Source organism: Heliangelus exortis, chromosome 7 (assembly GCF_036169615.1).
Source record: "Heliangelus exortis chromosome 7, bHelExo1.hap1, whole genome shotgun sequence".
NCBI lineage: Eukaryota > Metazoa > Chordata > Aves > Apodiformes > Trochilidae > Heliangelus > Heliangelus exortis.
Window position 1 is genome coordinate 895,378 of NC_092428.1, and position 27,670 is coordinate 923,047.

The 27,670-nt window shown below is 51.5% G+C and overlaps 1 protein-coding gene and 1 long non-coding RNA gene across 4 annotated transcripts in view; one reads left to right on the forward strand and one right to left on the reverse strand.

The window, feature by feature from the left end:
- The window catches only part of TLL2 (tolloid like 2), a 45,065-nt gene extending 19,488 nt beyond the window's left edge, over positions 1 to 25,577 (forward strand). Inside the window, exons 3-21 of the mRNA XM_071748084.1 lie at positions 5,434 to 5,511; positions 6,241 to 6,426; positions 6,676 to 6,793; positions 7,341 to 7,519; positions 7,811 to 7,916; positions 9,359 to 9,483; positions 12,167 to 12,282; positions 12,955 to 13,057; positions 14,545 to 14,661; positions 16,358 to 16,503; positions 16,943 to 17,138; positions 18,318 to 18,443; positions 19,707 to 19,867; positions 20,663 to 20,843; positions 21,038 to 21,163; positions 21,732 to 21,859; positions 22,514 to 22,727; positions 23,035 to 23,285; positions 24,118 to 25,577. Coding sequence (XP_071604185.1) covers positions 5,434 to 5,511; positions 6,241 to 6,426; positions 6,676 to 6,793; positions 7,341 to 7,519; positions 7,811 to 7,916; positions 9,359 to 9,483; positions 12,167 to 12,282; positions 12,955 to 13,057; positions 14,545 to 14,661; positions 16,358 to 16,503; positions 16,943 to 17,138; positions 18,318 to 18,443; positions 19,707 to 19,867; positions 20,663 to 20,843; positions 21,038 to 21,163; positions 21,732 to 21,859; positions 22,514 to 22,727; positions 23,035 to 23,285; positions 24,118 to 24,252 — 2,792 coding nt within the window. The 3' untranslated portion in view covers positions 24,253 to 25,577. The remainder of the gene's footprint in view (positions 1 to 5,433; positions 5,512 to 6,240; positions 6,427 to 6,675; positions 6,794 to 7,340; positions 7,520 to 7,810; positions 7,917 to 9,358; positions 9,484 to 12,166; positions 12,283 to 12,954; positions 13,058 to 14,544; positions 14,662 to 16,357; positions 16,504 to 16,942; positions 17,139 to 18,317; positions 18,444 to 19,706; positions 19,868 to 20,662; positions 20,844 to 21,037; positions 21,164 to 21,731; positions 21,860 to 22,513; positions 22,728 to 23,034; positions 23,286 to 24,117) is intronic.
- Positions 12,650 to 15,549, reverse strand: LOC139798024 (uncharacterized). 3 transcript variants are annotated; one of them, XR_011726660.1, is made up of 4 exons: positions 15,390 to 15,549; positions 15,222 to 15,285; positions 14,507 to 14,630; positions 12,650 to 13,280 (listed from the first exon to the last, which is right to left on the reverse strand). It is a non-coding gene; the product is annotated as an uncharacterized lncRNA (long non-coding RNA). The 3 variants fall into 3 exon arrangements; XR_011726661.1 differs by having other exon boundaries at positions 12,650 to 13,283; XR_011726662.1 differs by lacking the exon at positions 15,222 to 15,285 and having other exon boundaries at positions 12,650 to 13,283.
- Positions 25,578 to 27,670: the final 2,093 nt, after the last annotated feature.

Here is a 27,670-nt window from a genome sequence, read left to right on the forward strand (position 1 = left end):
GGGATTATCTTGCTGTTCCTAGAGAGCTTCAGGAGGGGATTAACCCCTCTCTGCTTCCTGCAGCTGGGGGTGTTCCTGAACCCTGCAGGCAGCTCTGTGGCAGAAGGGGGCTCTGAGAGCAGAGCCCAGGACAGTTTGCAGCTGCTCCTGGCTGCACAAACTGCTGCCAGCCAGGACCTTGGGCATGGAGGAGAACCAGGCTGTGGCCACCTTTGGGATGTGCTCCCAAAGCTCCTGCCTCAGTGTCCCTGATGCTGGCAGCTTGGTCGGGGTGTCCTTCAGGTGAGCTTGGAGGTACCCAGACAGATGAGCTTGGAGATGCCCAAGGAGATGAGCTTGGAGATGCCCAAGATGAGCTTGGAGATGCCCAAGAAGATGAGGTCTCTCTTCCATACCAGCTTAGGGTGCTCAGCCATGGTGCAGGCTCCTGGGATTTGGGGGACAGGTTGGGGGGAGTAAGGAGGAACCAAAAATTCTCTCAAGAAGTTCCAGGCTTAAGAGTGTCTGGATATCCAGGCAGAAAGCAAGCTGGAAGGAAGGTGCTGGCACCACATGCTGTCCAGGGAAGGACTTTTAGTTGTGTCCCAGCCTTGTTTAGCTTCCAGTGTTCACTGGGAATTATTTTTTTTATCCAGTTCAAACAAGGCAGGGGGGGAAACAGAAGGATTAGGGAGGCTGAGCAGGAGCAGGGAGTGTTTGTGGCAGGGCTGGGGGGCTGGAGCCACGGCAAGGAGGGGTCAGAGGAAGGGTCAGAGGGTTTGTGCTGCCTGCCAGCACAGGGATGGGCATCCCCAAACCACCTCAGCACATCCCTCAGAGCCTGCAAGGTCACCTCGGGGTGTCTGCCCCCTCCTGGGAGAGGCAGGGAAGGAGGATTGATGGGGATGGGGAGGGGGCAGCTCTGAGCCAGGTGACTGCAAGGGGAATCAGGTGCCCTGGGGTGGGGGGCTGGGTCCCTCTATCCCTGCTGGGGTCCCAGAGAGGGTGCACCCCCTGGCTGAGGACCTGCCTGTGGCCAAAATGCTGGGGTCCTCACCTTAGCTTTTCACCTCCACTTGCCCTGCTGTAACCCAGGGACTTGCAGGACTCCTTCTCCCTGGGAGGAACTCTTGGCCTGGCACAGGTAAATTTTTCCTTTCTTTTTCCCTCTCAGCAAGCAGAGGTGATGGGTCCAGCCTGCAGGAAAAGGCCCCTCGCAGCCTTCTCAGCCCTTCCTCGTTTCCACCATCCCCCTCAAAACCTTGGCCCTTGGTTGGGAGGTGGGGGGAGAGGTTGGCTCAGGTTGTCCCCCTCCTCCTGACCCCTTCTGCAAAAAGCAGCAGGGCAGGGAGGTGGTGCTGCCCCTTGCAGAGCAGCAGGGAGAGCACAGAGAGGTTGTGAAGAGCTCTGCCCTCGTTCCTCTTCTCCTGCCCTTCCCCAGGAGGCTGCTGATGTCCTCATCCTGCAGGAAAAAAGCTGGGAATGACACCTGCCCAGCCTCTGGCCCCTGGGGCTCAGGCCCTGAGTTATTGCAGCTCCTCTCAGCTTCCCCTGAATATGAAAACCAGATTTCTGCAGGGGCTCTGGGGGCTTCAGGATCCTCTTCCTCTTTTAATTTATTTTTCTTTAAGCAAATGGAGGGAATTTGGGCTGTTTCACTGGCAGGAAATGCTGAAGGATCGATCTGAAATCATTGCTCAGATCTCCAAGGCCCTGGGGTTTATGAAATGTTTCTGCTCCAGACTGTCCCCCAGCTCTGGGAAACATCTGGTCCACATTCTGAGAGCATTTCCCCAGCAGAGACAGTTTTTAATAAAATCATCACTTTCCCTCTGGTTAGAAAGTGCTGTGCAGCAAAGTGGGGGTTTTTTTGGTTTTGTTGGGTTTTTTTTTTCCATGCTAAAAAATGATTGACCACTGGTTAAGTTAAAAACCAGCATGTGACCTCAAGTCTGGGGTTGTTCTGTCCTTCCAGAAGCTTCTCTGATGGCCACAACATCACTGACTTCCCCAAAGCTGAAGCTGTGACACCTGTTGGATGTCACCTCTGCCTTCTGGGTGTGGGGACACTTTAGGGCAGCCCCTGCTTGAAATCCTGGAAAAATATTTATTTCTGTTTAATCCTGGAAATGAGCTTGTTAAGAGATCAAGTTGGCCCCATATATGGTGCTGCAGACAAAGATGTAGTTACAAGAAAAAAAAACAACAAAAACCAACCAACCAAAACCCAAACTAAGCAAAATGCACCAAAAAACCAAAAGCAAACAAAAAAATTAACAGAAACACAAAAACAAAAAACCCAAAACGAAGCAAACACAAAAAAAAAAAAAAAAAAAAAAAAAAAAAAAGGAGAGAGAGAGAAAAAAAACACATTAAAGAAACAAACCACAAAAATAAACCAAAAAACCCCCACACCCTAAGCTGCAACCTAGCAGACAAATTTTTTGTAGAGGACAAATTCCAAGTCCAACCAATTCCTGCTTCTCCCAGTCCCCCCCTTTCCATGTGGGCTCACAACTTTTCTCCTGGGCTACTGGTGCCAGGGGACTGCAGACAGCACAGAGCTGCTCTGACTCTTTTGTTGCCTTTTTATTTTCGTTTGGGCTGAACAACTTGGATTTCTTTTGAGCAAAAAGGGTTTTCTGGCCCTTCCCTCCCACCTCCAGTTCCCGCTCTGGTCCCTGCAGGCAGTTTGGGGACCTCAGCTTCAGCTTCTCCAAGCATGGTGTATTTAGCTCAGGTTTGCACTGAAAGGCTTTTTTTTTGTTGTTTTTTTTTTCAGTCAGCCAAGGTCCCTGGGGCTGTGGGGAGCAGGAAAAATTGTTGTACAAATGCCTGGTGAAATATTCCCAGCCTGGGAGGAGAATTGTGCCAGGTTGTGGGGAGCTAAATGCTCTATTTTTTGGGGTGTCCTGCTGGGGTTGTTGGGCAGCACAAGTTGTTAGGGGTGACTGAGTAGTAAAAAAGAGCTCAGCTGGGAGGTTCTGAGGCTGAAAAAGTGACTTTTGGAGAGGCTGTGGATTTCTGGATGCACCTTCCAAGCCCAGAGTCAGTCCTGGTGCTTTGCTCACCTCCCTGGGAGTCCCAAACCTGCCTCTTGGTTACTGCCCTGGCTTCTCACAGCACACGGGGCCAAGCTGGAAACCTCCATCCTCCTCTTCTTCTTCCTCTTCTTCTTCCTCCTCTTCCTCCTCCTCTTCCTCCTCCTCTTCCTCCTCTTCTTCCTCCTCTTCTTCCTCTTCTTCTTCCTCTTCTTCTTCCTCTTCTTCTTCCTCTTCTTCTTCCTCCCCTTCCTCCCCTTCCTCCTCAATCTCCTCCTCCTCTTCTTCCTCCTCCTCCTCAGTGCTCTTGGTGCCTCTGGGCTTCAGTAGAGATCTGGACATTTCCTGCTCTGGGATCTTCCCTGGGAAATGACCCATCCAGCAGAGAGGTGCATCTCCAGGGATTTGGGGAGGGGACACCTCGCCTGGGACCTCTGCAGCTGCCCCACTGCCTTTCTGGGCTTATTTCTTGCTATGGCAAGGCAGGTGCTTGGCTTGGTCCTTGCTGGCATCACCTGTGAGCCCTGGGGAGCAGCAGCAGAGGGGACAGAATGTCTGCCAGGGCACTTGGAGCTCTGGGATGTGCTTAGGGTACCACAAGGGTGAGAAACATCCAGAAGTTTCAGTGACTGGGAAGAGGATCTTCCAAGCCTGCCACGCATGATGCAGAAGCATCCCCTGGGGGAGAGGGGTGTGGGTGCTCCTGCTGTGCCCCAGGGAGGTGGGTGATGCCTGGAAGCAGTGCCCTGGCCCTCTCTGCAGGGCTGTCCCTTTCCATCTGGCTGCAGGGACACGGGGCATGCACAGATGATGCATTGGTCACAGGGGTTTATCCAAACCTCCCCTTGGCAGGAGGAACCAAGGCTTGCACTGCTGGCTGGGAAAGAATGTGCTGGGGGCTTGGGTGGCCCAGGGCAGCACCTCGGGTGCAGGAGGGGGGGGGACTGGGGGCTTTGGTGCCAGCATTTGCAATTCAATCCCATACAGTTCCCTCTTAGGGGAAACAACTCACTGAATGCAGGGTTGGTTTGGGTTTGTTGTTGATTGGTTTGTTTGTTTTTTTTTTTTTGGTTATTTCCCCCCCCCCCAGTTCACCATATAATTCACCTCCCCAGTTCAATTAAGGAGCAATCAGTGGCTGGAACCAAGCTGCACTTTATTTAGAAATATAAAATCATCCCTCTGCGTCAGCAAAGCCCCACGTGCCTCACTCATTCCAGGGGGGGAAATCTGGCTGGGGATTCCTTTAGCTGGAATGGGATATGGGATATGGTGTGAAGGGTTGGCATACTTGGGGCTGGGGACGGGGGAGAAGTCCTGGGGGTGTAAAATTTGACTGAGAAGAGGAACCTTTGTTGAGCTGGGGCTTGGGGAAGTGAGGAGGACTGAAAGAAAACAAAGGGAAATGTTGGGATGGGACATTGAAGCTGGAAAAGAGCAATGGGGCTCAGAGCAATCCATCTTCCTGAAGCAGCCTTGTTCCTGTTCACACATCCAGTGGCTTTTGTCCAGCCAAGCTCTGATAAATGGTGGCACTTCCTTTGGGAGACAACCCCCTGATTTAGTGCCTCTCTTGGACCGGGAAGCCTGAACCTACAGTCAGCTGGGAGCCTGGGGATTTGCCTTCTCCCTGGTTTGTTTTTATTACTGTCTTTCCTCACCCCTTTCCTGATGCTCTGTGTTATGGCAGTAGGATGTTGAAGTGGCAGAGCCTGATGCCACCCTCAGCCTTCCTCCAAGATGTGGCACAGGGACCTTTTCCCTCTCCTTGCCCCCTGGAGGGCTTTGTGAGAAGCCAGCTTCCAGAGCAAAAGGAGAATTTTCCAGCTGGCAAAGCAAGGCTGGCTCAGGGGCTGGAAGATGTCCAGCTGTCCTGACAGTGGGACATCCCTTGGAACTGTCCCCATGGCATCCAGAGGTGCTGTAGGACCAGCAATGGGACACTTCTGGGATCTCTCCTGTGCTTTCATCTTCTGGCAGAGGATTCTGGCTGCTCTGAGCCCCCTGGCTGAGCCCTTGCTCTTTGGTGGCCACTGGCTGATGGCATCCCAGAGAAGGACCTGTCAGACTAAGGTGATTCCAGGCCAGATCTAGAGGAGCTGGTAGGAGTGTGTTGGTCTGAATGTTGATCATTCTTTGCCTTGGCAGCAAACCTCCCGAGAGATGAGGTTTAAGAGTGGCTCTCACTACTGCTGCCACCCTCCTGGGGCAGGTTTTGCTCTCAGTACAACCCCATGGAACCAGAGACTTTCTGCTCAGGGGAGAGGGAAGGCAGGGGCTGAGTTACTGGGGACACATCCAGGACAAGATCCCTGCTCCCTGTGCAGGAGATCCCTTGGTTCCTGTGCCCTCAGAGGGGCAGAGCTCTGCCAGACTGCTCACCAGCTGTGTCTCTGCTCCTTTCCCTTTGCAGGAGGCCTGGGGGAGCAGCCTCTTGTGTCAAGTGAGAACACCACTTCAGCCCAGCCCAGCAGCACAGCAGTCAAAAAGGGTAATGTGGTACCCCACCCAGAGCTTTGGGTATCTCTGATTTGCTTTTTTTTTATCAATCCCCCATAAAAGCATCTTCTGTCCTGTGTTATATATATATATATATATATATGTGTGTGTGTGTGTGTGTGTGTGTGTGTGTGTGTGTGTGCCCTGCCCAGCAGAGCAGCCCTGCCCTAGCACCTGCATTTTGTTGTTCTTGGTGGGCTCTGCAAGGGTGGCTTTGCCTTGTCTGGTGTGATGGGAGAGTTGGACCAGCTGATCCCTGAGGTCCCTTCCAACCTGACACCCCATCATGACCCATGGTTCTGTGACAGCTGGGCTGGGCTGAGCTGCCCCCTCCCATTCCCCTTCTTCAAGTCCTGTGTCCCCATCGATGAAGGTGCTGTGTGTGTGTGTGTTGGAGGGGGTGTCCCAGGGGGGTGTCCCTTTAGGCTGTTATTTTGGGGACCAGGTTTGGCAGAATGCACAGAGATGCTCTGAAGTTGAAAGGCCAGGTTGCTGCAGCTGAGCTCTCTGTAAGCCCCAAACAGCTCACTGCATTGGCTTGGAGTAACACCTTGCTTCTGGGTTTTTGTTTGGTTGGTTGGTTTTTATTTATGTTTTTTGTTTTTGTGTGGTTTTTTATTTCTTTTGTTTTGTTATTCCTGAAGCTCCAGGGTGATTACCCGAGGGCTGCAGGTGGGACTAAAAGAAGGATTTAACCACTGTTTGCATCTCTGTCTTGCAGAGGGCAGGCAGAACACCACCCTGGAGAGGAGACCAAGGAGGAAGGCAGATGATGAGGATGAAGATGAGGATGAGGATGAGCTGGAGCCACCCTCCTCCCCCCGCCTGCGCAGGGCAACCACCTCCAGGGCTGAGAGGATCTGGCCAGGGGGGGTCATTCCCTATGTCATTGGAGGAAACTTCACTGGTCAGTGGTGCAGAGCTCCCTCCCTCCCTGCTCACTGCTTTGCTGCCTCTTTAATTAGAGCAATGAGTTCATCAGGAGGAATTAAAGCATCCCACAGTCAGTGGGTGCCAGAGGAGGGAGGGAAGTGGGTTCCAGGCTCCTAGAGGTGCCCCGGGGGGCTGCTGAAAAAGTTGAATATTCCCCTACCCAGCAGAGGTTTCTGTGCAAGCCAGACCTGCACTCTGTGCTCCCCTTGGATTCCTTTTCCAGGCAGCCAAAGAGCCATCTTCAAGCAAGCCATGAGGCACTGGGAGAAGCACACCTGTGTGACCTTTGTGGAGAGAACTGATGAGGAGAGCTTCATCGTGTTCACCTACAGAACCTGTGGGTCAGTGACACTCCTGTCCCCTCCAGCTCTGCTCCCACTGGCAGGGCTTTGTGAGCCCAGCTCTGCCCAGAATAAACCAGTCAGGGCAGTGGTCGTGGGGATCCATCCTGACTCCTTTGGAGGTTGGCCAAGATAATTCAGGATTTGTTCAGAAGAAGGTGCTAAGGCTTCCTGGATTCTTTTTCCCTGGGATGGCACTAGAAGTTTATTTATGCATTTCCCCAGACCTGCACTTAGGATCACAGAAGGTCAGGTGGGAAGGGACCTCAGGGACCACCTGGTCCAACCCTTCCCATGTTGCTGCTGATGGAGCTGAGACTTCAAACCTTCCAGAGAGGGGGGGATCCACCCCTTGCCCTGTGAGCCCATCCCAGTGGCTGAGTGGACTCCTGGGGAAACATTTTCCCTTTTCCTCACTCACATGTTCTCCTTGCACACATAATCCTGTGTATGCAACTCTTGGTCTGTCCTGGGTCTCCTCTCCCTGGGGTCTCCATCTCCCCCACCCCCTGCCCATGCTGCAGGGTTTCTGGGTTTTCTTTTCCAGGTGCTGCTCCTACGTGGGGCGCCGAGGAGGAGGCCCCCAGGCTATCTCCATTGGGAAGAACTGTGACAAGTTTGGGATTGTGGCTCACGAGCTGGGGCACGTGGTGGGCTTCTGGCACGAGCACACAAGGCCTGACAGGGACCAGCACGTCACCATCATCAGGGAGAACATCCAACAAGGTACAGCAGCACCACAGGTGATGCCACCTGGCTCTGGGGATGGCTGGGAAAACCCTCCTGCTGTCTGTGGGATGGAATTAAGAAGTATTCCTAGTCCTTCCCTAGGATCAAGACCAAAGCAGCTGGGTGAGCAGAGGGGTTTGGGTGTCCTGCTGGAACTGTTTGAACCCAGAACTACATCCCTTTCTTTCTAGGTGCCCAGAGGTGGAAGGCTTTTTTTTTCTTCTTTCTTTTTTTTTTTTTTCCCCATCAACAATCCTTCTTCTTTTCCCTTTGTGTTTGGCACCACAGGCCAGGAGTACAACTTCTTAAAGATGGAAGCTGGGGAAGTGAACTCCTTGGGAGAGACCTATGACTTCGACAGCATCATGCACTATGCCAGGAACACATTCTCCAGGTGATGGTCCCAGGTTAACACGTCCTCAGGACCATTTCCAGTAGGTGCTCTTAGCAGTAGGGGGGATACCTGGAGCCCAGAAGGAGACCTGTGACCCCTCAGGGATCCGTGGCAGTGGCAAGATTCTAAAATTTTGGGGAAGATTTTAAAAAGCAAGGTGGGTGAAGAGAAGGATGGGAGATCCCTGGTTTCCCCTCCCCTCCATACTGACCCAGTACTGATAATCCCAGAGACTATCCAAAGCCACAGGTTGGATGTGTCCTGGGTTTGGAATGGGAGCTACTGGGTGACCAGCTCTGTTTTGCTGCCTTTTTTGAAGTTTTTTTCCATAAACCCCATTATTGCTCATTCTGAAGAGCTTTCTTTCTCCATGTGCCTCGAGCAAAGGGAATGGGAGGCAGAGCACAAACACCCACTCTATGAAAAAACTGGTTTGTTTTTTTGTTTTGCTTTTTAAATATTTTCTTGCTCCCCAGTCGTATGGACTTGCCCAGCCTCATTTTTTCTGCTTTTGTGTCTGACACTTCCCATCAACCAGGGGTAAATTATCCAACTTGCTGAAATGCTCCATGTCCTGGCAGGGGGAGATGGTGGTGGGGCAGGAGTAAGAGATTTCTTGGGATCAGATAACCAAAGCAAACAATTTTTCCTCCCTCGAAGCATCTGCTGGATCCTCCCAGCATTCGCTGGACTCCAAGTGGTTGGAATGGTGTGGCACAAAACCAGGATTAAGTTATTACTGCCATTGAGTCCCTGTGTCTTGACAACTGGGGTCCTTCAGAGCACTGCTGGGCCAGAAAGGGATAAAAATGGCAGGAGTCCTTCTAAATTTAAATGGGTGCTTGATGGGATTTTTAAGTCTGTTTTCTTTAAGGCCTTTGTCTGTGTGACCCCCCCTCACCCCAGCAGCAGCTTTTGTGCAGTAATTGGAGGGAGGGAGCTCTGGGGGCTGCTTGTGCAAAGAGCCAGGGCTGGGAACAGGCTCTGGCTTTACCAAGCCCTCTCTTGACATCTGCTCAGAACCATGCTCACTTTGCCCAGAGATTAGCTGAGGGGATGCCTGTCTGCTCCCCACCTGCAGGAGGTTTGGGGGTGCAACCCAAACTGATGAAGCCAGATGTGCCGTGAACCTGCTGCCAAAAAAAAAAAAAAAAATAAAATAAAAAAATTGCATTATTAACAATACTGCCATAAATCATACCTGATTTATGGTAAGGAAGTGTCTGTTCAGAGGCAACCTTGATGTACCAGAAGAGGAATTCAGTGGCTTGGCAGGCTGGCTGAGTGTTTGGGAGCTCTGTGCTATAACCTCGAGGTGACATTATGGCAGCGTGGGACGTGTGGCCCAGGGGATGGTGTGGGAAGGCTGCCAGGCTGGCTTCCCATGCACCTTGTGCCTTTCCCTGCCTGACTGCTCCTTGTCCCTCTGTCCCTGCCTGCAGAGGGGTTTTCCTTGACACCATCCTGCCCAGGAGGGATGACAACGGGGTCCGGCCGAGCATCGGGCAGCGAATCCGCCTCAGCCAGGGGGACATTGCTCAGGCCAGGAAGCTCTACAAGTGCCCAGGTAACCATGCAGGAGGCCACGGAACACGGTGGCTTGGTGGTCTATAAATCTGCTTATTCTTTGTCTCCAGTTGTGGGGCAGGGAGTGTAGGTTTGTAAGGGTCCAGAATAAATTCTGCTCAGGGGCCGTGATGTCCGGGGATCAGGGCTGAGCTGATTGTGAGGGCTGGGATTTCCTTAGGTGTGCTGGCTCTAGCTGCTTTTTTTGCTCTAGCACTCTCAGTTTCTCTAATTTGCACTTGATTGAGCAAGGTGCAGCTCTTGGAAAATTGTCTCGTGGGTTAGTTCAGGGATCTGTTCATTTGGATGCTGAAAGAAAACCAAATGGGGGATGTCTTGCTCCATGGGTTTTGGGTGTGTGAGACTCAGTGCAAGCAGGGTTTCCATTCCCATAGCTGGAAGTTTCAGGTTTCTTGAGACAAGCTGAAAAGCCACTTTGGCCTGAGGTTAAGGTCAAGCTGAAAGCTACAAAGCAACTGGCTTAAAACAGGGACCCTTCTGAGCCTCAAGTTTTCCACTTGAAAACTAGTTTTCTACTTTTTAGTCTTTTTCCACAAAGCTTTAGCAGAGGTTATTGCAGTGCAGAAGATATTTGGCAGCAGAATAATTTGAGCTTTGAGTCTACTAAACAGCTTTCCTTCAAATATCTATTGTTTTCATCTGGTTTTCTTTTCCTTTTTCCTTTGAATTTGAAGAGCAGGGGTGCAGTGTATTTAATGGCAGCAGCATCTTCAGCTGCTGGTTGAATTTGTAGCTTGAAAAGTAGCTCACTTCCTCTGCAAACTGCAAAGCTCAAACCCAAAGGACTTGAGTTGTTTGTTCAAGCAGGCTCTGAATGAGGCTTTAGGTTGAGGACAACTTTGTTCAGCAGCCCAGCTGAAGATTTTTATGTGGAACACAACAGCATCATCCAGAAGTTGACTGGCAGGTGTCATTCCCTTGTCAGAAAGAGTCCCACTCTGATTCTGAGAAAACCTCCCCAAAATAAAGAGCTAGCCTGGTGGGAGAGGAGTTCAGGCACGCACTGGTGTGAGCCACAACAACTCCTGTGGCTGTGCTCAGAAACAGGCAGCTCCAACTCGTTAGACCTGAGCTCCTGAGGCTGCTCCCGTGGGGTCTGTGCTAGCTTTTCCTTACCAAGACCCTGCTGGTTTAAATTGCTGTTCATTCCCCAGAGCTTATACCTGCTGGGCTCACCTGAGCTCCCAGCCAGGTGAAACCAGATGAAGTTTGCTGCAGGAATTTCTGGAAGGCACAGCCAGGGGTGCTGGGTTGGCTTAGGGGTGCATGGCTGAGGATTTGATGAGTTTAGTAGCTATAAAAGGCTTTTTAAAAACCCAGCCCATGACTTGTGGCTGGGTGTCCTCTCGTGCTGTTTCAGTGCTGGTTGGGTTAAGGTGGGTTGGTGCCTGTTGATGTTTGCACAGGTACTGTAATTACACTGAGCAGAACTGAGTCTGGGCTCTGGGTCAAACTCTTCCAGGGAAATGGTGAATTTTTAGGCCCTGGTGACTCCCTTTCTCCTTTTTTGAAGACACTGAACTTCTTTGAACAGGCCCAGGCTCTTTTCACATCCAACTTCTGAGCTGCCCACCTGAACGTGATAAAAACACCTGAGTGAGTTGTGTGATGGCATCAGGCAGAGGAACAGCATCCCCTGGCATTTCTATGAGGAAGGGAGCCAGATGTTCAGCTTGTCAGAGCCTCCAGAGCACTTCTGCTTAACAAGGGATTTTTGGGAGCTGCCTTTGGGAGCTGCAGGTCAAGGCTGGCTGGGCAGCAGCAGCGGGTTATGAATTTTGGGAGAAAACCAACTGGAAAGCAGGCCAGGCAGGGGTTCTGCTCCTCAGGATGGGTATTTGCATGTGTCTAGTGAGCACTCTGAAGGAAATGGGAGCTTTGATACTTGTGGTCCCCCTACCTACCCAGCCAGCTGCTCTGCAGGTGCTTGCTCCTCGTTCCAGCAGGAGCTCCGGTAGTCGCGGCTTTCCCAGATGCTGGAAGCTGCACTTCCCTAGAGGACCCTGTGCTTGTGCACATTGTTTGCTTCCCCAAAGTCACTCTGATGGGATCTACATTTCACCAGCCCCAGAGGCAGGCAGGTGGGGAGCAGGGGGAGCTGCAGTGCTGGGGGTTTCATCCTCCTGGCTGGGACAGCAGCGGAGCCGCCGGAGCAAGCCCTGGGGGCAGAGGGGTTTGTCCTGGTCAGGGTGTTCAGCTCCAAAAAATTCATTTTCACAATGAATGCATTTCACAATGCATTCAAAATGCAATTTCACAATGGTCACTAAGGAGAAGGCCACTGAGCAGCTGGTAAAGGAGAAGCAGCTCTGCTGACAGTCTTGGGGTGAGGTTAATATTTTGCGTTTGGGTAGTGGATGAGGTGCTCCTCCTCAGTAGGGCTGAAACCTAAAAGTGCTGGGGTGTGGAAGGAGGAAAGGTCCCTTTTCAAACCTGTGTCCTTCCACTAGTGATCTCCTGTCCTGGCAGCCCTGACAAACTCCACATCTCCCCTTTGCTGAGGTCTCAGGTGGCCGATGACCTTGCCCAGCACCATGAACACCCTGGGGATACCTGTGTCCCCCTGCTCACAGCAGCCACGTGCCAGCCTTCTGAGAGGCCTTGGGATCTTGCAGAGGTTCATTCCTTGTTGCTGTTTTTTTTTTCCCCTCTCTCCCTCACAGCTTGTGGAGAGACCTTGCAGGACTCAACAGGGAATTTTTCAGCCCCTGGCTTTCCCAATGGTTACCCCTCCTATTCCCACTGTGTCTGGAGGATCTCGGTGACCCCAGGGGAGAAGGTAGGTGCTGCACCAGCATGGGGGTGCTCTGCACTTCTCTTTGTGAGGACAGCTGGTTTTTTGGGGGGCAATGTGTCTCTCTGTGATATTCCCATTAATCAAAGCCAAGGATTCGAGTTTTAATTAAAAAAAAAACCAAACCAAACCAAACCCAAACAACAACTTGACAAACAAAGGAATTGGGTTCTTTTTAGTAATATTTTGGTAATTCAAGGAAATTAAAGGAAATGTTTGTGATGACAGCTGTTTTTTTGGGGGGCAATGTGTCTCTCTATGATATTCCCATTAATCAAAGCCAAGGATTCGAGTTTTAATTAAAAAAAACAAACAAAAACCAAGCCAACCAAACCAAACCCAAACAACAACCTGACAAACAAAGGAACTGGGTTGTTCTTAGTAACATTTTGGTAATTAAGGAAATTAAGGAGCCACTGGATGAGTTGCAGAATGGATAGCAAAGTGCTGTCTGCTGTCCTGTTGTTCCATGGCTTCACTAAACCCCCTGGGGAAGCCTTTCTTTTTTTGAGAAAAGCTGATCAAAAACTCCAACCACCCCTCCAGCTCTCCTTCCCCTGAGGCAGCCCAGTAGCAGAGGTGAAGCAGCACACCCCGAGGGTCTCCTCTTGAAAGCAGCTCCCTTCCCAAGGAGGAGTGTGTCCTCTCTCCTTTCAGATCATGCTCAACTTCACAGCCATGGACCTCTTTAAGAGCCGGCTGTGCTGGTATGACTACCTGGAGGTGCGGGATGGCTACTGGAGGAAGGCTCCCTTGCTGGGTGAGTGGCTCTGCCATTTCGGTTCCATTTGCTGTCTTCTTCTTGGAGCTTGCCGGGGGAGGAGATCCCAAAAGGTGCAGATCTTCCTTGAGCTGGGAGGGAGCTGCGTCCAGGCAGGGCACTGGGCAGCCAGCAACGAGCATCCTGAGCTGTGGCCACACCAAATCCCCCATGATTTGGGATTCCAGCCCTTTGGGAGCCAAGGGCTTCATTCCTTCCTTTTCTGCTGGGAAGTGAGTCAGGGGCAGGACTGGGAATTAAAACTCTAGTCTCTGGAGCTTTATTATTGCTTTTTCTTGAGTGCAGGGCCAGGCAGTGAGGATGAAGCAGCCACACAGCTCCTGGCCCCAGCTCCTGCCATTGCTTCTCCAACCTTTCTTTCCACAGATGCACTGTGTCTGTACTTTGGGCCTCTCTACTTCCAGCAGGGACCTTCCTACACCATGCCCTGGGTGTCAGGCTGTGCAAGGGCTCCCTAAGAGCCCTCCCTGCTCCCTAAGATCTCAAGGCATTGCAGCTCCTCTGTGTCCCCCCTTGTTCCTCACCCTCCTCCTGCTCCCAGGTGCAAAGCTTCTGCCACCCCGAGTCAGCAGGCAGAGTCCCAGAGCCTCTGATCCCAACCCTGCCCTCTAACTTGGGTGTAAAACTTCCTTTCTGCCTGGAAGGAAAGAATCTATCAGCTCGTGTAGCATCCCCAGGTGCCTCAGAGGTGCCTCTGCACAGGACCGGGCTGCTCAGTGGGGCTGGGGAAGGTCCAGGTGCTCCCCTTGGCCCCACTGAGCATCTCAGCCCTGGTACCAGGGGAGATGCTGAGGCTGGAGCCATGCAGAGGTTGCAGTCAGTTCCTGGCTCCCTTGGGGCTGGCAGCATTTATTGCTGTTTGCTGCCCCCCCTGCCTCGGGTAACATCACTCCAGCAGCTCCAGCTTAGCTCCTGGTTGGTTTATTTTATTTTTTTGCTGTGTAATTGGAAGGCATTGCAGGACCTGCAAGTGGAAGGTCCTTGTGGAAGGAGAGGCTGGATGAACAGCCCCTCCTGGAGAGATGGAATTCCCTGGGCAGAGGCAGAGAGCAGTTCAGCAGGGGGCAGGGACAGGGATTAGCCTGTGAATTGTGAAAGCATGGAGAGGGGGGAAAAAAAAAAGAAACGGGGGAAAAAAAAATACACGTGCACTGCATATTTTCCCAGGGAATGTGTGAAACCCCAGCCTTTAAATGGTGTGTAACTTTGTATGAATGGGCTCTTTATCACCCTCTGAGGAGTTTGCTCACTCCCCTTCCTCATCTGTGCTCCCTCTCCCTGACACCCCCTGACACCCCGAACCTGACCCCAGGAGGGAGTTGCTGACCCCAGAGAGGGAGCTGTGCTGGTTCTGAGCTCCCCCTTTGGTGCTGCAGGGCAGGGGCTCAGAATTATTATCCCAGCAGAGCCAGGCTCCAAGGTAATAACTGGGTGCATCTTGGGCTCCTCTCTTCCCTGCCTTCCAGGTAGATTTTGTGGGGACAAGATCCCTGAGCCAGTGACCTCCACGGACAGCAGGCTGTGGGTCGAGTTCCGGAGCAGCAGCAACATCCTGGGAAAAGGCTTCTTTGTGCTCTATGAAGGTACCCACAGCACCCACATCCCCCCCACATCCCCCCCACGTTCCCCCCCACGTTCCCCCCCACGTTCCCCCCACGTTCCCCCCACGTTCCCCCCACGTCCCCCCCACGTTCCCCCCACGTCCCCCCCACGTTCCCCCCACGTTCCCCCCACGTTCCCCCCACGTTCCCCCCACATCCCCCCACATCCCCCCACATCCTCCCCACATCCCCCCCACATCCCCCCCATATCCCCCCCGCATCCCCCCACAGCACCCACAGGACCCACAGTACCCACGGCACCCCCAGCACCCCCACATCCCCCCCAGCACCCCCAGTGCCCCCAGCCCCCCCAGTACCCACAGAACACCCAGCACCCCCAGCATCTGCAGGACCCACAGCACCCACAGCACTCCCAGCACCCACCACACTCACATCCCCCCCAGCACCCAGAGCACCCACATCCCCCCCAGCACCCCCAGCACTCACATCCCCCCCAGCACCTACAGCACCCACATCCCCCACATCCCCTATAGCACCCCCAGCACCCTCAGCACCCACATACCCCACATCCCCCCCAGCACCCAGGGTGGGCTGCAAGGCTCTGGGATCGCCACTTCTGCCCAGGCACAGCCCCTGCTCTTCTCCCTAGGGAAGTGTCAGATTTTTCCAGGCTGTTTCAGCAGGCCAGGAGTGGATCTCCCAAGCAGAGCATCACAGTTTTGGGAGGGGGGAAAACAGGAGGTTATTACCTGGTAATGATTTCTGTTCATAAGCCAGGCCCTGTTTGCCCTGAGCAGGTTCTGCAGTCAGCACTGGGTGTAGCTGCAGGGCCTTCCAGTGGTTTAACTGACAAAGTTCCATTCCATAGAATACATCTTTATGCTGCTTAATGCAGCTTATTTTGTGGGCTTGGTCTGAGTATTTGTTGGGTTTGAGTTTTTTATTTGGTTTGTTTGTTTTGTTTGGCTTGGGATTTTTGTTTGGTTTGGTTTATTTGGGGTTTTTTTTTGTTTGTTTGCTTTTGAGGTTTTTTGTTCTTTTTGTTTGGTTGGTTTGGTCTTTTTTGGTGTTGTTTTGTTTGGTTTTTTCTCTCAAATGCCAAGCTTCCCCTTGGCTTCTCCCCTGTGCACTTCACTCACAGAAGATCAGAGCTTTGGGACAGGGACTTAGGAAACTTCCCTGCCCCTGGGCTGCTGACACCTCCGCAGGGCAGCAGCGATGCCACCAGCCTCACCAACAAATCAGCAGCATGGCTTCTCTATCCCTGCTTAGTTTTTACAGTAACGTTTCTAAAAAATTAACCACATTTTCTGTTCTTGCTCTTTAAACTTACATTTCTTGGCACAAAACCTGAATTTTCACAGGCAGCCTGTTGGGTCTCAGCTGCTGCTGGTTCACACTGCCATCCTCTGGCTGGAATCGATTCTAACTGGGTTTATTTAGTTTTGTTGGATTGGAGGGGTTTTTTGGTTGGTTTGTTTGGTTTGGTTTGGTTTGGTTTTTTTGTTGTTGTTGTTTTTTGTTTTTTCTCAGCTTTTCTTGGTCCTCAATGCAGCTTTTAAGCAGTTACGAAGGTGACGGGGAGTGTGAAACACACAAATTCATAAAAATTGCTATTGGTACAGATTTAGATGAGGAGGAAAGGTGTGCACAAGGCAGGCTTTGCCTAAGGGGAAACCTGCAACCTCATGTGGCTTTTTTTTTTTCTTTTCTGCAGCTATTTGTGGTGGGGAGATCCACAAGGACGCTGGCCAGATCCAATCTCCCAACTACCCCGATGACTACAGACCTTCCAAAGAGTGCATCTGGAAGATCACAGTCTCTGAGGGCTTCCACATAGGAATCACCTTTCAGGCCTTCGAGGTGAGAAATGTTGCTGTGTGCTCTGTTGTGGATATTGTTTTGCCTCTGTAGAGATTTTAATATTAAACGGAAAGTGACGTAAACGATTTTTTTCTTTAAAAAAAAAAAAAAAGTGTTCTGAATATTTCAGAACATTGTTCCTCCTCACCACCAGGAGTTCACTGAAAGATTTTGAAGCAGTGTTTTCAGTATGATGAGTTTACAAAACCTGCTCCTCTGGACAGAATTAGAAGGGGCACAAAAGTGTTGATGATGCTAAGGAAGGGCTTGAGGATCCTTAAACTCACACCCTGGCCCAGTGACATTAAATGCTCACACTCCAGACAAAAAACCTGTGTCTTGGCAGCCTGCAGGATGTCCGTGACTCCCCAAAGCAGCTTTTTTTTGTTCCCCAGGGAGCAGGGCAGGTTGGGAGAGCTCATCCCTTTTCCCATGGCAGGTTGAATGGCACGATGCCTGTTCCTATGACTACCTGGAGATCAGAGATGGGCTCACTGAGTCCAGCCCCCTCATCGGCCACTTCTGTGGCTATGAGAAGCCAGAAGATATCAAGTCCAGCTCAAATAAAGTCTGGATGAAGTTTGCATCTGATGCAACCATCAATAAAGCAGGCTTTGCAGCAAACTTCTTTAAAGGTATGTACCAGCACTTCCCAAGGTCTGAGTTGGGCATCACTCATTCCCTAACCTGCTGCCATCCCAAAAGGATCATCACCACTCAGATCCACTGGGAGTGAGGAGCTTTTAGAGCTGTGTGTGCAGCTGCCAGCACCAAGCTGATACACACATTGCTCCAGGAGTGGTGATGGGCACAGACACCACTGCCCCAGCTGAGGCACAAAGCCTGTTTCCAAAAAAAAAAAAAAAAAAATTAACCTTTCAGTGATGGATCACAGCTGGGCAGAATGTGACCCTCAGTCAGCACTGCACAAAGGGTGTTAAAAACAACTCTCTGCTTGAGTTCTGTTCCCAAAGAAACCTCTGCAGAGAGGATAAGTTTGGGTGCAAGTGGGAAAGTGCCCCAGTGCTTCAGGAGACCTGTGGGTTCCCGAACTGAGGAAGATGCAAGTAAAACCAAGATTTTTCTGAAGAGTGGGACCTGGTGCTTTACCAGCATCCTGATGCAGAAATACCCAGCCACTTGGGAAAATACCTGTGGAGCTGCTGCCAGCTGGAGAGTCCTGTTTCTCCTGGGTTCAGTACAGAAATCACAGCTGCAGTGTCAGTGTTTGGATTGCATAAGTCCTTTATTTCTACTTTAACTTCTGTGTTAAGGGTGTCACAGTCTGTTTGGGTCTCTCATATTTAAAGGGCAGTGTTCTCTGAGAATTAAAGCTTTTGTTTCCTGGGCTCATTGGGAGAAACAACCAACAAGCAGAGCAGGACTGGCTCCCCTTTGTGCAGACTGGTCTGTCACCACTACAAATCACTTACTCAGCTTTCAAGTCACAAGGTTTCACAACCCATAATTCTTAACCTGTGCTCTTATGCACAAAAAAAAAGTTAAAACTGAATTAATGGAGTATGTTGTCCTGTAAATTTAAGAGAGCCAGGGGCTGTGGGTGGGTGGAAGATGAGTGGCAAATGTTCAATTCCAGTCCCTGAGCAGCTCTCCCAGTGCCTGGATTTCCTCATTGAGGTTTCTCAGGTTCTGTTCAAACACTGAGGATGCTCCTTCCTGAGGGCACTTTGGCTTCTCTCAGGAGCTGGCGAACAGAGGCCAGGGGATGTCTCAGGAAGTGTTGGGTGAGGAATGTGAGGAGCTGGAGGTGGATCAGGGGTGTGTGTGACTTGTTTGGGTTTTCCTCCTGACAGAGATGGATGAGTGTTCCCTGCCAGACAATGGGGGGTGTGAGCAGCACTGTGAGAACACCCTGGGCAGCTACAGATGCACCTGTGAGCCTGGCTATGAGCTGACAGCTGACAAAAAGAGCTGTGAAGGTGAGGAACCTACAGGTGTAGGCACCTCTCTGTAGGGCAGCCACCCCAGCAGGTAATGGACCTGAGCAAACCCTGCAGATTATTTTCCTTCTGCTGCATCCTCTTTGATTCCGTTTGTCTTCCCCCACCTGAAAAATTTCTCCTTGCCAACATCTTCCATGGAAAAAACTGAAAACACTCTGGTTCTCTAAGCTCAGCATCTCTAAACCCAGTTGTTCTTCATGGCCAGAGCAGGGATCCCACTGGGTAGCACACCAAAAGCACCCTGTGACTCCCTGGGGCAGGGTGGGCATCACAATCTAGTGCCCCAAAAGTATTTCAATATAAGGCTACCTTTACTATTTTTTAAAAAATTAAATTTCTTTTGTAGGAGAAAATATCAATGTGTTCCTTGCATGCAGAACAGACATTATTTTAAGCTTCATATTTTTGGATACTACAGGAAGGACAGACTGTGAAACTGTAGTGATGCCCATCCAAGTAAATTGCTTTTGTTTCTTCAGCCACTTTTTTAATTGAAGCTGCTCCCTTGGGTTTTTCATTTTAATGGCAAATGATGCTGGGGGCAAGCCACAGAAAGCTTTTATCCCTGCAGGTTTTGGAGATCTGGCCTTGCCTCATTAATCCCGAGAAACAGCAAGGAAAAATTCCTTCCTTGCAAATAGGATTTTGCTGCAAAAGAGCAAACTGACGTTGCTTCCTTTGAGGTAAAAGCCATGCCCTTCCACACAAGAGGATGAAGCTGAGATGCCCTAAATTTTTTAGGGAAATGGGATGAGAAAGCCAAGGCTTTGTGTTCAGCTTCCCCCAAGGATGCAGTCCATGTATAACAAGCCATGAAGAGCTGACGGGGGTGTTTTCCCTTAGGATTCCATTTTCCTCCAGTTATTCCACTAGTGATAAACTTGGCTTAGTGGAGTGTGTAGGACAGAGTGTGGGGCAGTTCCCTAAGCTGCCCTTTACACCTGCAATGTGTACTGATCCCCAGTGAGCCCAAGGCCAGAGAGGACAAAAGAAATCAACCTGAGGTGCCTCCAGTGGCTCTCAGGGCACGGGCTGACTGGGTGTGATTTATAGCTGGGGAGCTAGAATGCTGTGTGTGATTTAGAGCTGTCTTCCTCACAGCTCCCAGCAATTAAACCTGTCCTGGAGGCTGGGATTTGGAATGTGCCACCACCCCCAGGAGCTGGGTCCCTTTCCCAGCCCCATCCCTGTGTCTGAGCAGGACCGAGTAAAACTTGTGTTCATTTATTGCCTCTCCAGCTGCCTGTGGGGGCTTCATCACCAAGCTCAACGGGACCATTACCAGCCCTGGCTGGCCCAAGGAGTATCCTACTAACAAACACTGCGTCTGGCAGGTGGTGGCTCCAGCCCAGTACAGGATCTCTCTGCAGTTCCAAGTGTTCGAGCTGGAAGGAAACGATGTACGTACCCTATCCCTGCATCCTGCATCCCTGCATCCCTGCATCCCTGCATCCTGCATCCTGCATCCCTGCATCCTGCATCCTGCATCCCTGCATCCTTCATCCCTGCATCTGCCCAGCTCAGAGCTGGGTAAATCCCTCGGGACACAAGCAAGAGGAGACTCTTTATCAGTGTTGTTTCCCTGGCACAAGCAGCCAGTTCTCCTCAGAGTCTGGCTCTGCTTTCTCTATGGAGTGGAAGGGTTAAAGCTGTTGTGTTACACAGGGGCTTCTTTGCTCTGCTTATGCTTTCCAGCCCTGAAACATGTCCCATCCCCACCTTCTCTAGAGCTGCCTTGGCAGGAAAATAATTGGATATGTGCAGTGGAGTGCTCCAAGAGTTGCCAATGAGCAGCAATGTGTGCTCTGTCCTGCTAGGGACAGGGAGGAGTTTCAGTCCAGCATTCAGGTCTCACTTTCCCTGCTCTAAGTGGGAGCAGTGGCTCTTCCTTAACTTAGCAGCCTGCTGAAGTTCACTCCACACTATCAGGTTTTTAAATAAGACAGGAGTAATTATTTTAGCTCAATCAAAGGGAAGTTTTGCTATCCTGATTAACACACCCACACCTTAAGAGCAGGGGCAGCAAGGGGGTGGGAGAGCACTGAGAGAGGAGAATTTGGGGAATAAGGAGTGTGTTTAAGAACAAAGTTGTTCCTATGCCCTCTCAGCCAAGCCTCTGTCCCTTCCTTTGAAATGGAAGCTCTGTTCCCAGCCCAGGGAGGTGAGGAATCCCCTCCTGCCCTGTCTCCTGGCAGGTCTGTAAATACGACTACGTCGAGGTGCGCAGCGGGCTGGCTTCTGACTCCAAGCTGCATGGCAAGTTCTGTGGCTCTGAGAAGCCCGAAGTGATCACATCCCATGGCAACAACATGAGGCTGGAGTTCAGATCAGACAACACGGTCTCCAAGAAAGGCTTTAAAGTTCACTACTTCTCTGGTACGTGGCTGTGTTCCTTCACATGCTGAGCGCTCCGACTGAACCTCGTGGGGTTTTTGGGGGGGTCTTCAGCCTCTGCTCAAAGCAGGCAGAGCCTGAGGTGGGTGGTTACCTCTAAAAAAAAAGAATGAAAGGTAATTGAAAGACAGCTCAGCCTCTTTCTCATCAGTGTGTGTTGGTTTGATCCTCCCCAGACAAGGACGAATGCTCCAAGGACAACGGGGGCTGCCAGCACGAGTGCATCAACACCTTTGGGAGCTACGTCTGCCAGTGCAGGAATGGCTTCATCCTGCACGAAAATGCCCATGACTGTAAAGAAGGTAAGGTGTGTCCCCAAGCTGCTTCACCCCGATGGGGGCGAGGGGTAGGGGCAGCCAAAGGAGGAGCTGTGGGACATCACCATGGGACTCATGACTGCTGCTTCCTCTGATCGTTTGGTTTGAGTCAGGAGAGAAAGGCTGAGCTGGGTGAAGCACCTGCTGCTGGCAAGATTACCTTCTCCCTGCAGCCCTACCCTTCTTCTGAACATTCTCTGGTCCCTGTCTGCCCTCCCTGGGAGCTGGTTCAGCTTCCCAGGCTGGCAGAGCAGCTCCAGGCTGAGATAGGACCAGAGCCAGGAGCGTGGAGGGGTTGGACGCTGTGTCCCTGGGCACTGGGCAGAGGGGGTGGAGGAGCAGGAGAATGCATTTGGTAATGGATGAGGTTAATGAGGCCCCAGGTTATCTCAAAAAAGTGTGGCACAAACCCCCCCAATGAGGCATTAACCCTGGAAGGTCCTGTTCAGTGGCTGAAGCCCCAAGTGGAGGGTCTCGGCAGGCAGAGAGGAGCAGGGAGGATGCTCCAGGGTTCCCAGGACCTCCATCTGCTCACGTCTCTCTCTCTCTCAAGCTGGCTGTGAGCACAAGCTGAGCAGTGCAGAGGGGACCATGAGCAGCCCCAACTGGCCTGACAAGTACCCCAGCCGCAAAGAGTGCACCTGGGACATCTCTGCCACCCCCGGCCACCGCGTCAAAGTCGTGAGTAGCCCAGCTGAGGGGTGGGCAGGACCTGCAGGGAACTCCCTCCCACCAAGGGCAGGTCGGTCCCTCTGGGTCCCGTGCTGGGTGCTGAGAGGACAGTGTCCCTCCCAGGAGGCTGCAGAAGGTCTTGGAAGGACCGGAGATGTGAGGCAGCTCAGGGGAGACCCCAGCAAGCGACAACTGCAGAGCATCATTCTGCTAACAGAAGCTCCAAGGTGCCTTCCTTGTGACCTCCTCTTTTGGGACACAAGGTGGTGGCAGGGCCAGGCTCTGAGGGAGAAGGGCCATGCTCCTGATGCATGTGGTGATGCCCAGAGCTGTGCAGAATGCCCATGCGAGGGAGGGAAATGGCAAAGCAGCACGGAAGCAATTCCCAGTTAGTGTGCTAACTAACAGGCAGGGGCCTGGCAGGAAAAGAAGAGTGTGTGAGGCCTGAAGCTGGAAACTGGTCACACACCCAGGTGAGGCAGCAAAGCTAAGGCTGCACAGCACGTTCATGTGAACTGCTGAGCTTTGGCACCCTGAGATCACTTTTTTACCTGGAAAAATGCTGCTGTGTTCCAGTCTGGGGGAGGGCCGGGACAGACCATTGGCCTCTTGCATGCTCAGATTTACAAACGCCTGTCCTGATGGCCCCTGTCCTTGCTCTAGACCTTCAGTGAGTTTGAGATTGAGCAGCACCAGGAATGTGCCTACGACCACCTGGAACTCTACGATGGGCCCACCAGCAAGTCCCCCATCCTTGGCCGCTTCTGTGGCAGCAAGAAACCAGACCCTGTCCTGGCTTCTACCAACAAGATGTTCCTCAGGTTTTACTCTGATGCTTCTGTGCAAAGGAAAGGTTTCCAGGCAAAGCACAGCACGGGTAAGATGGTGGTAATTTTGTGCTGGAGGTCTTCTCTCTCTTTTCTCTTTTCTCTTTTCTCTTTTCTCTTTTCTCTTTTCTCTTTTCTCTTTTCTCTTTTCTCTTTTCTCTTTTCTCTTTTCTCTTTTCTCTTTTTCTCTTCTCTTCTCTTCTCTTCTCTTCTCTTCTCTTCTCCCCTCTCCCCTCTCCCCTCTCCCCTCTTCTCTCCCTTCTTCTCCCTTCTCCCTTCTCTCTCTCCTCTCTTCTCATCCCAAAGTTGGGGTGCTGACTCTTTGAGGTTGTTTTTTGTGCTCTTTCCTCCCTCCAGAGTGTGGTGGGCTCTTGAAGGCTGAAGTGCAAACCAAGGAGCTGTATTCCCATGCTCAGTTTGGGGACAACAACTACCCGGGCCAAGCAGACTGTGAATGGGTGATCGTGGCTGAAGATGGGTATGGGGTGGAGCTGATATTCCAGACCTTTGAGGTGGAGGAGGAGGCTGACTGTGGCTATGACTACCTGGAGGTTTATGATGGCTATGACAGCACTGCACCCCGACTGGGACGTTTCTGTGGCTCTGGGGTAAGCTTTGGGGGGGTGGATTTTGTAGGCATCAGTGCCCTGATACCACCAGACACTTCCAACCCAAATCCAAGTCACCCTGTGGCCATGCTGGGACAAGAACAGAGGGTGGGGGGACAGGCAGAGCTGGGTGTTGGCTCCGTGGTGGTGTGCTGGCTCCTCAGCTCTCCTGTGTCCCCAGTAAGGGGTGTGACTCTGTTAGTGGGATGGGGTTGAAAACCAGAGGGTCTGTGTTTGATTCCTCTGCGACCTCAGCAATGAAATGGACCAGGTTGTTATTGCATTAAAAAGAGAGGCAGTGCTGGGGCAGTCCCAGCAAAGTGGGGGAATGGGCTGGAAAAGAAACAGGGGTGTAGCAGCCCGGGGAAGAAGCTGAGGGCAGCAGGGCAGAGGTGTCCTTACCTGTCCAACAGCAACTGGAAAGTGGCTGGGAAAGTGCTGGTCCTGCAGAGCAGCCCAGGGAGGTTGTGAGAGGTCACAGCCCTCCTCCAGGGGTTCCTCAGAGAGGCTCAGCTGCCAAACCAGGGCTGGCTTGGATTGCACAGCATCCTGAAAAGGCATGGAAAACTCTAGGGAAAACTCTAAAGACTGGGAGGAGGGCAGCCAGGGAGTGAATGTGACCTGCAAAGAGCAGCTGGGAGCACTGGGGACTGGGCTGGCATCAGTCTGCAACCAGAGAGGGCAAAAGGAGGGACTCAGGAGGACTGAGATCTCCTTGCCTGTGGCTTTTTTGTTCTGGTTTTTGGGTTTTTTTGCCAGTCTATCATGATGGTGCAGACAGGTGTTTAGCCAGATCTGACCACTCTGTGCTCTCTTCTTTGCTTTCCTGCAGCCTCTGGAAGAAATCTACTCTGCAGGGGACTCCATCATGATCCAGTTCCACACAGATGACACCATCAACAAGAAAGGTTTCCATGCCCAGTACATCAGTACCAAATTTCAGGATGCGTTGCACATGAGGAAGTAGTTTGACTGCTCTTCACAGACATTCTGACCTGAAGATTGAGACATTTAACTGTGATCCTTGTCTTTTTTTTTTTTTTTAAGCTTCTGTGCACCTGGCCAAAAGCAGCAGTGTACAGCCTCTTCTCAAACTAGAACCAAACTGAGTCTCAAAAGTTTGCCTCTGAAATTATCAGCATGTTAATGTACCCAGGACCAAAAATCATCTTCTAATCACACCTACCAGGGCATAAACATCATTTTTTTTGCACAGCTTCCCACGGGGCTGAGTGAAAACTGAGGCTGACCTGAGGAAATCCTTCATCCCTTGCAGAGCCTCCTCCCAGGTGGAATTTTGCTGGAGCAGATGGTGTGGACAGACACCCAGGAGGATTTTCTCAAAAGACCTTGGGAGCCCCCCACTCCTCTCCCCCTGCCAGCCCCAAATACTCTGTGCAATAAGGGAACAACCAGAGGGCTGGGACCCCATCACTTCTGTCCCATCTACTGTGATGCTCTTGGTTCCTGTGGGTTGGGAGGCAGGCAGGGCACTGGGAGAGCCTCTTCCAGGGTGCCAGCTGCTTGGATCCTGGTCAACAAGAAGGGCCCAGTGCCTGATTTTCAGTCATTTTCATGGTTGAATGGAAGTATTTGAGTGAGGGGGCACTGGGCCCTCCTGCTTCCTCCCTGTTCCTGTGGCCCCAGGCTCTGAATTCCCTGGCTGGGGTGCAAGCAGAACAGTGACTTAAGCACTTTGAGCAGGAAAAGGCTCAGACATGCTCTGTGTTGCAGTTATTTATGAACGTGGAAGCTACCAAGCCATGGACTTGTAGAATTAACAGGTAGCTTGGTGCTTCTTTGAGGGAAAAAAAAACAAAAAACTAGGGAAAAGTATGCTTTTGGGGGGAACCACTGTAACTGAGCTGTTGACGTGGGAAGGAAAAAAACCAGGAAATAATGAGACTTTTCTGAATGAGATTTCATGGAGGCAGTCGTGGGCAGCCCCGAGCTAAAAGCTGAGGTGTGTTAGCTTTAATAAAGTATTTATAATCCAAGGATTACTATGTTTACAGAACCAATGTACTGTCAGGCTCCTCTCACTCTACTGACACCTCCTCTCTCGTGTCTGAGCGTGGAGAAGCCTGGGGCCAGTGCCAGTGTCAGGCACCAGTGACATTCCTGGAGATGAGGGCCTTTCCAGGTGGGAATAAACAGACCCAGAGCCCTCTCCAGAAATCCTTGAGCAGGATGCAGCCCAAGTATTGTGAATACTTAGGGGAAGCAAATGCACGGAGATGTTTTCTTGCTCAGCGTGAGGAAAATAAAGTCATTCCTGCAGGTCCCTACAAAGTGCTGTGGATGTAAAATGTGCATGCAGAGAGCAGCAGTCCAAGCCTGAAAAGTGTCATGTGTAGAGTACTGTACCCCTGACTATGGCTTTATTGCAGGCTGTACAAAACCACCTTGTTCCTGTTGGGTTTGGGTTGTTTTGGTTTAGTTTGTTAGCTCTGTTCTGTTCTCCCCAAATTCCATGGCCTTTTTCCAAGGAAGACCCCTGATCTCCAGCAGCTTGGCCGTGCAGGTCTGGGGGAGTCAGCTCTGCTAGATGGGACCTGCCCTCCCCTCAGCCAAGGGAAATTGCAGTGACTCAGGTCTGGAAAAAAAAGTAAATGTGGCAATGCCTGGGAAATGCCTGGGAAAGAGGAGGGGAGTTTCAGGTGGCCAGGAGTGGTTCTTCAGTGGTTCCTGCTGACCTGTGAAAACTGACTCTGGGAAGAGGTGACTGGGGGAGTGTGTTTTCCCATCTCTGCTCCACATGCTGGTGATTTTCCCTGCTCCCCTGCAGGTTCTGTGCATTGCATCCCATGGGCTCTGTAGGGTGTTCCTGCTGTACTGACTGGGCTCTGCAGTCAATAAATCTAAATGTGTGGAAGTTTCTTAAGAAAAAAAAAATATTCAGAACCTCTAAGGTGTGTGTACCTGTTCTGGCCTGTCTGTGGTTTTACAGTTCAGAAATTGGTGGGTTTTAGGGGCAGAGGGGGTGTGGGGGCAGCCACCAATGTACCTGTGCCTGGAGGGAGCCTCAAGGCTGGGGAGAGCTGCACCTTGTGTTGTGCTCAGGCTTTACCACTTGCCTCCAGGGCAGGAGCTTTCGTAATATATTTCTTGTTCTGCCAGGGGTTGCTTGTGTCTGTGCTAATGCTGGAAGGGATTTGCTCTCTGTAGGAAGTGATATTTTTTTTTTAATTTTTTTTTCCCTTGAGCCTTTAACTTTCTCCTGGCTTTTGCAGTCAAGAGGGGACTTAGGAAAGGGGGCAGAGGAACAGGATGGTCAGCCAAGGGGCTGCATCCTTCTGTTTCATGAGCTGCATTTATGCAGATCAACAAGAGGGATTTGGGAAACAGCCCATGAGCTGACTTCAAAAGGGGAATCTCATTTACTGCATGACATGGTGTGGCCTTCAGCAGCAGGTCCCAAAGACCCTGGGACATGAGACTTCTGTGCAAAGGACAGCAGGATGAGCACAAGATGTTCCTTGCTGCAGAGTTGTGGTCTGGCAGCAGAAGGTTTAGGCAGCACCTAAGAATTATAGGGTGGTTTGGGTTGGAAGGGACCTTAAAGCTCATCCAAGCCCTCTGCATCTGACCTGGTTGCTCAAAGTCCCATCCTTGGACATTTCCAGGGATGGGACCATCACAGCTTCTCTGTGCCACCTGTGCCAGTGTCTCAGCACCTTCACACTGAAGATTTCCTTCCTAAGTGCTTTTCCTCCTCTCTCTGCTGGCTGTTTGGCACCTACCCTGCTGGTTAAGGGTCACATCTGTGTGTGCTTTTCCCAACACACACCCAGCTCACGTGTGTCCCACCACCCAGAACATTTCCTGTGGCCACTCACACCTCTCTGGTGACTGAAACCTCCTCCCAGCTCTTCCCCAGGGCAAAGCAGTGATGAGGATGAAGCAAGGAGCAAGCAGCCCCATGTAGCTCCTGATGGACAAGTCAGCAGGTGAGGACCATTCCCAAAGTGAGGGTGCAGAAGGCTCCAGGCACACAGAGTGCCCGATGCCCAGGGCACTGCTGAAATACAAGAAATGATGGAGCCCAGGTGAAGCTGCTGGGAAATGGGAGGTAAAATAGAAGGTGGAATATGGAGTCAGGGCTATTACAGACACACACAGGCACTGAGATGGGTTCTTGCTGTCTGCACAATCTATCCCTTTATTTTTTTACCTCTTCCCTGCTGTTTGACCACCCTGGTCCCTTGATGTCCCTTTCCACAGTGACTCCCTGCCACCAGTGGTGTGCCCAGTCCTCATTTTCTCTCCTTATTTCCAGGAAGGGAATTTCATTTTCCAGAAAGCCCCCAAGGACTGTCCAGCCACCAGGTGTGAGAAGCTGAAGGCAGCATCCAGTGTGTGCCAGGAGACTCTGTCTGCATCCC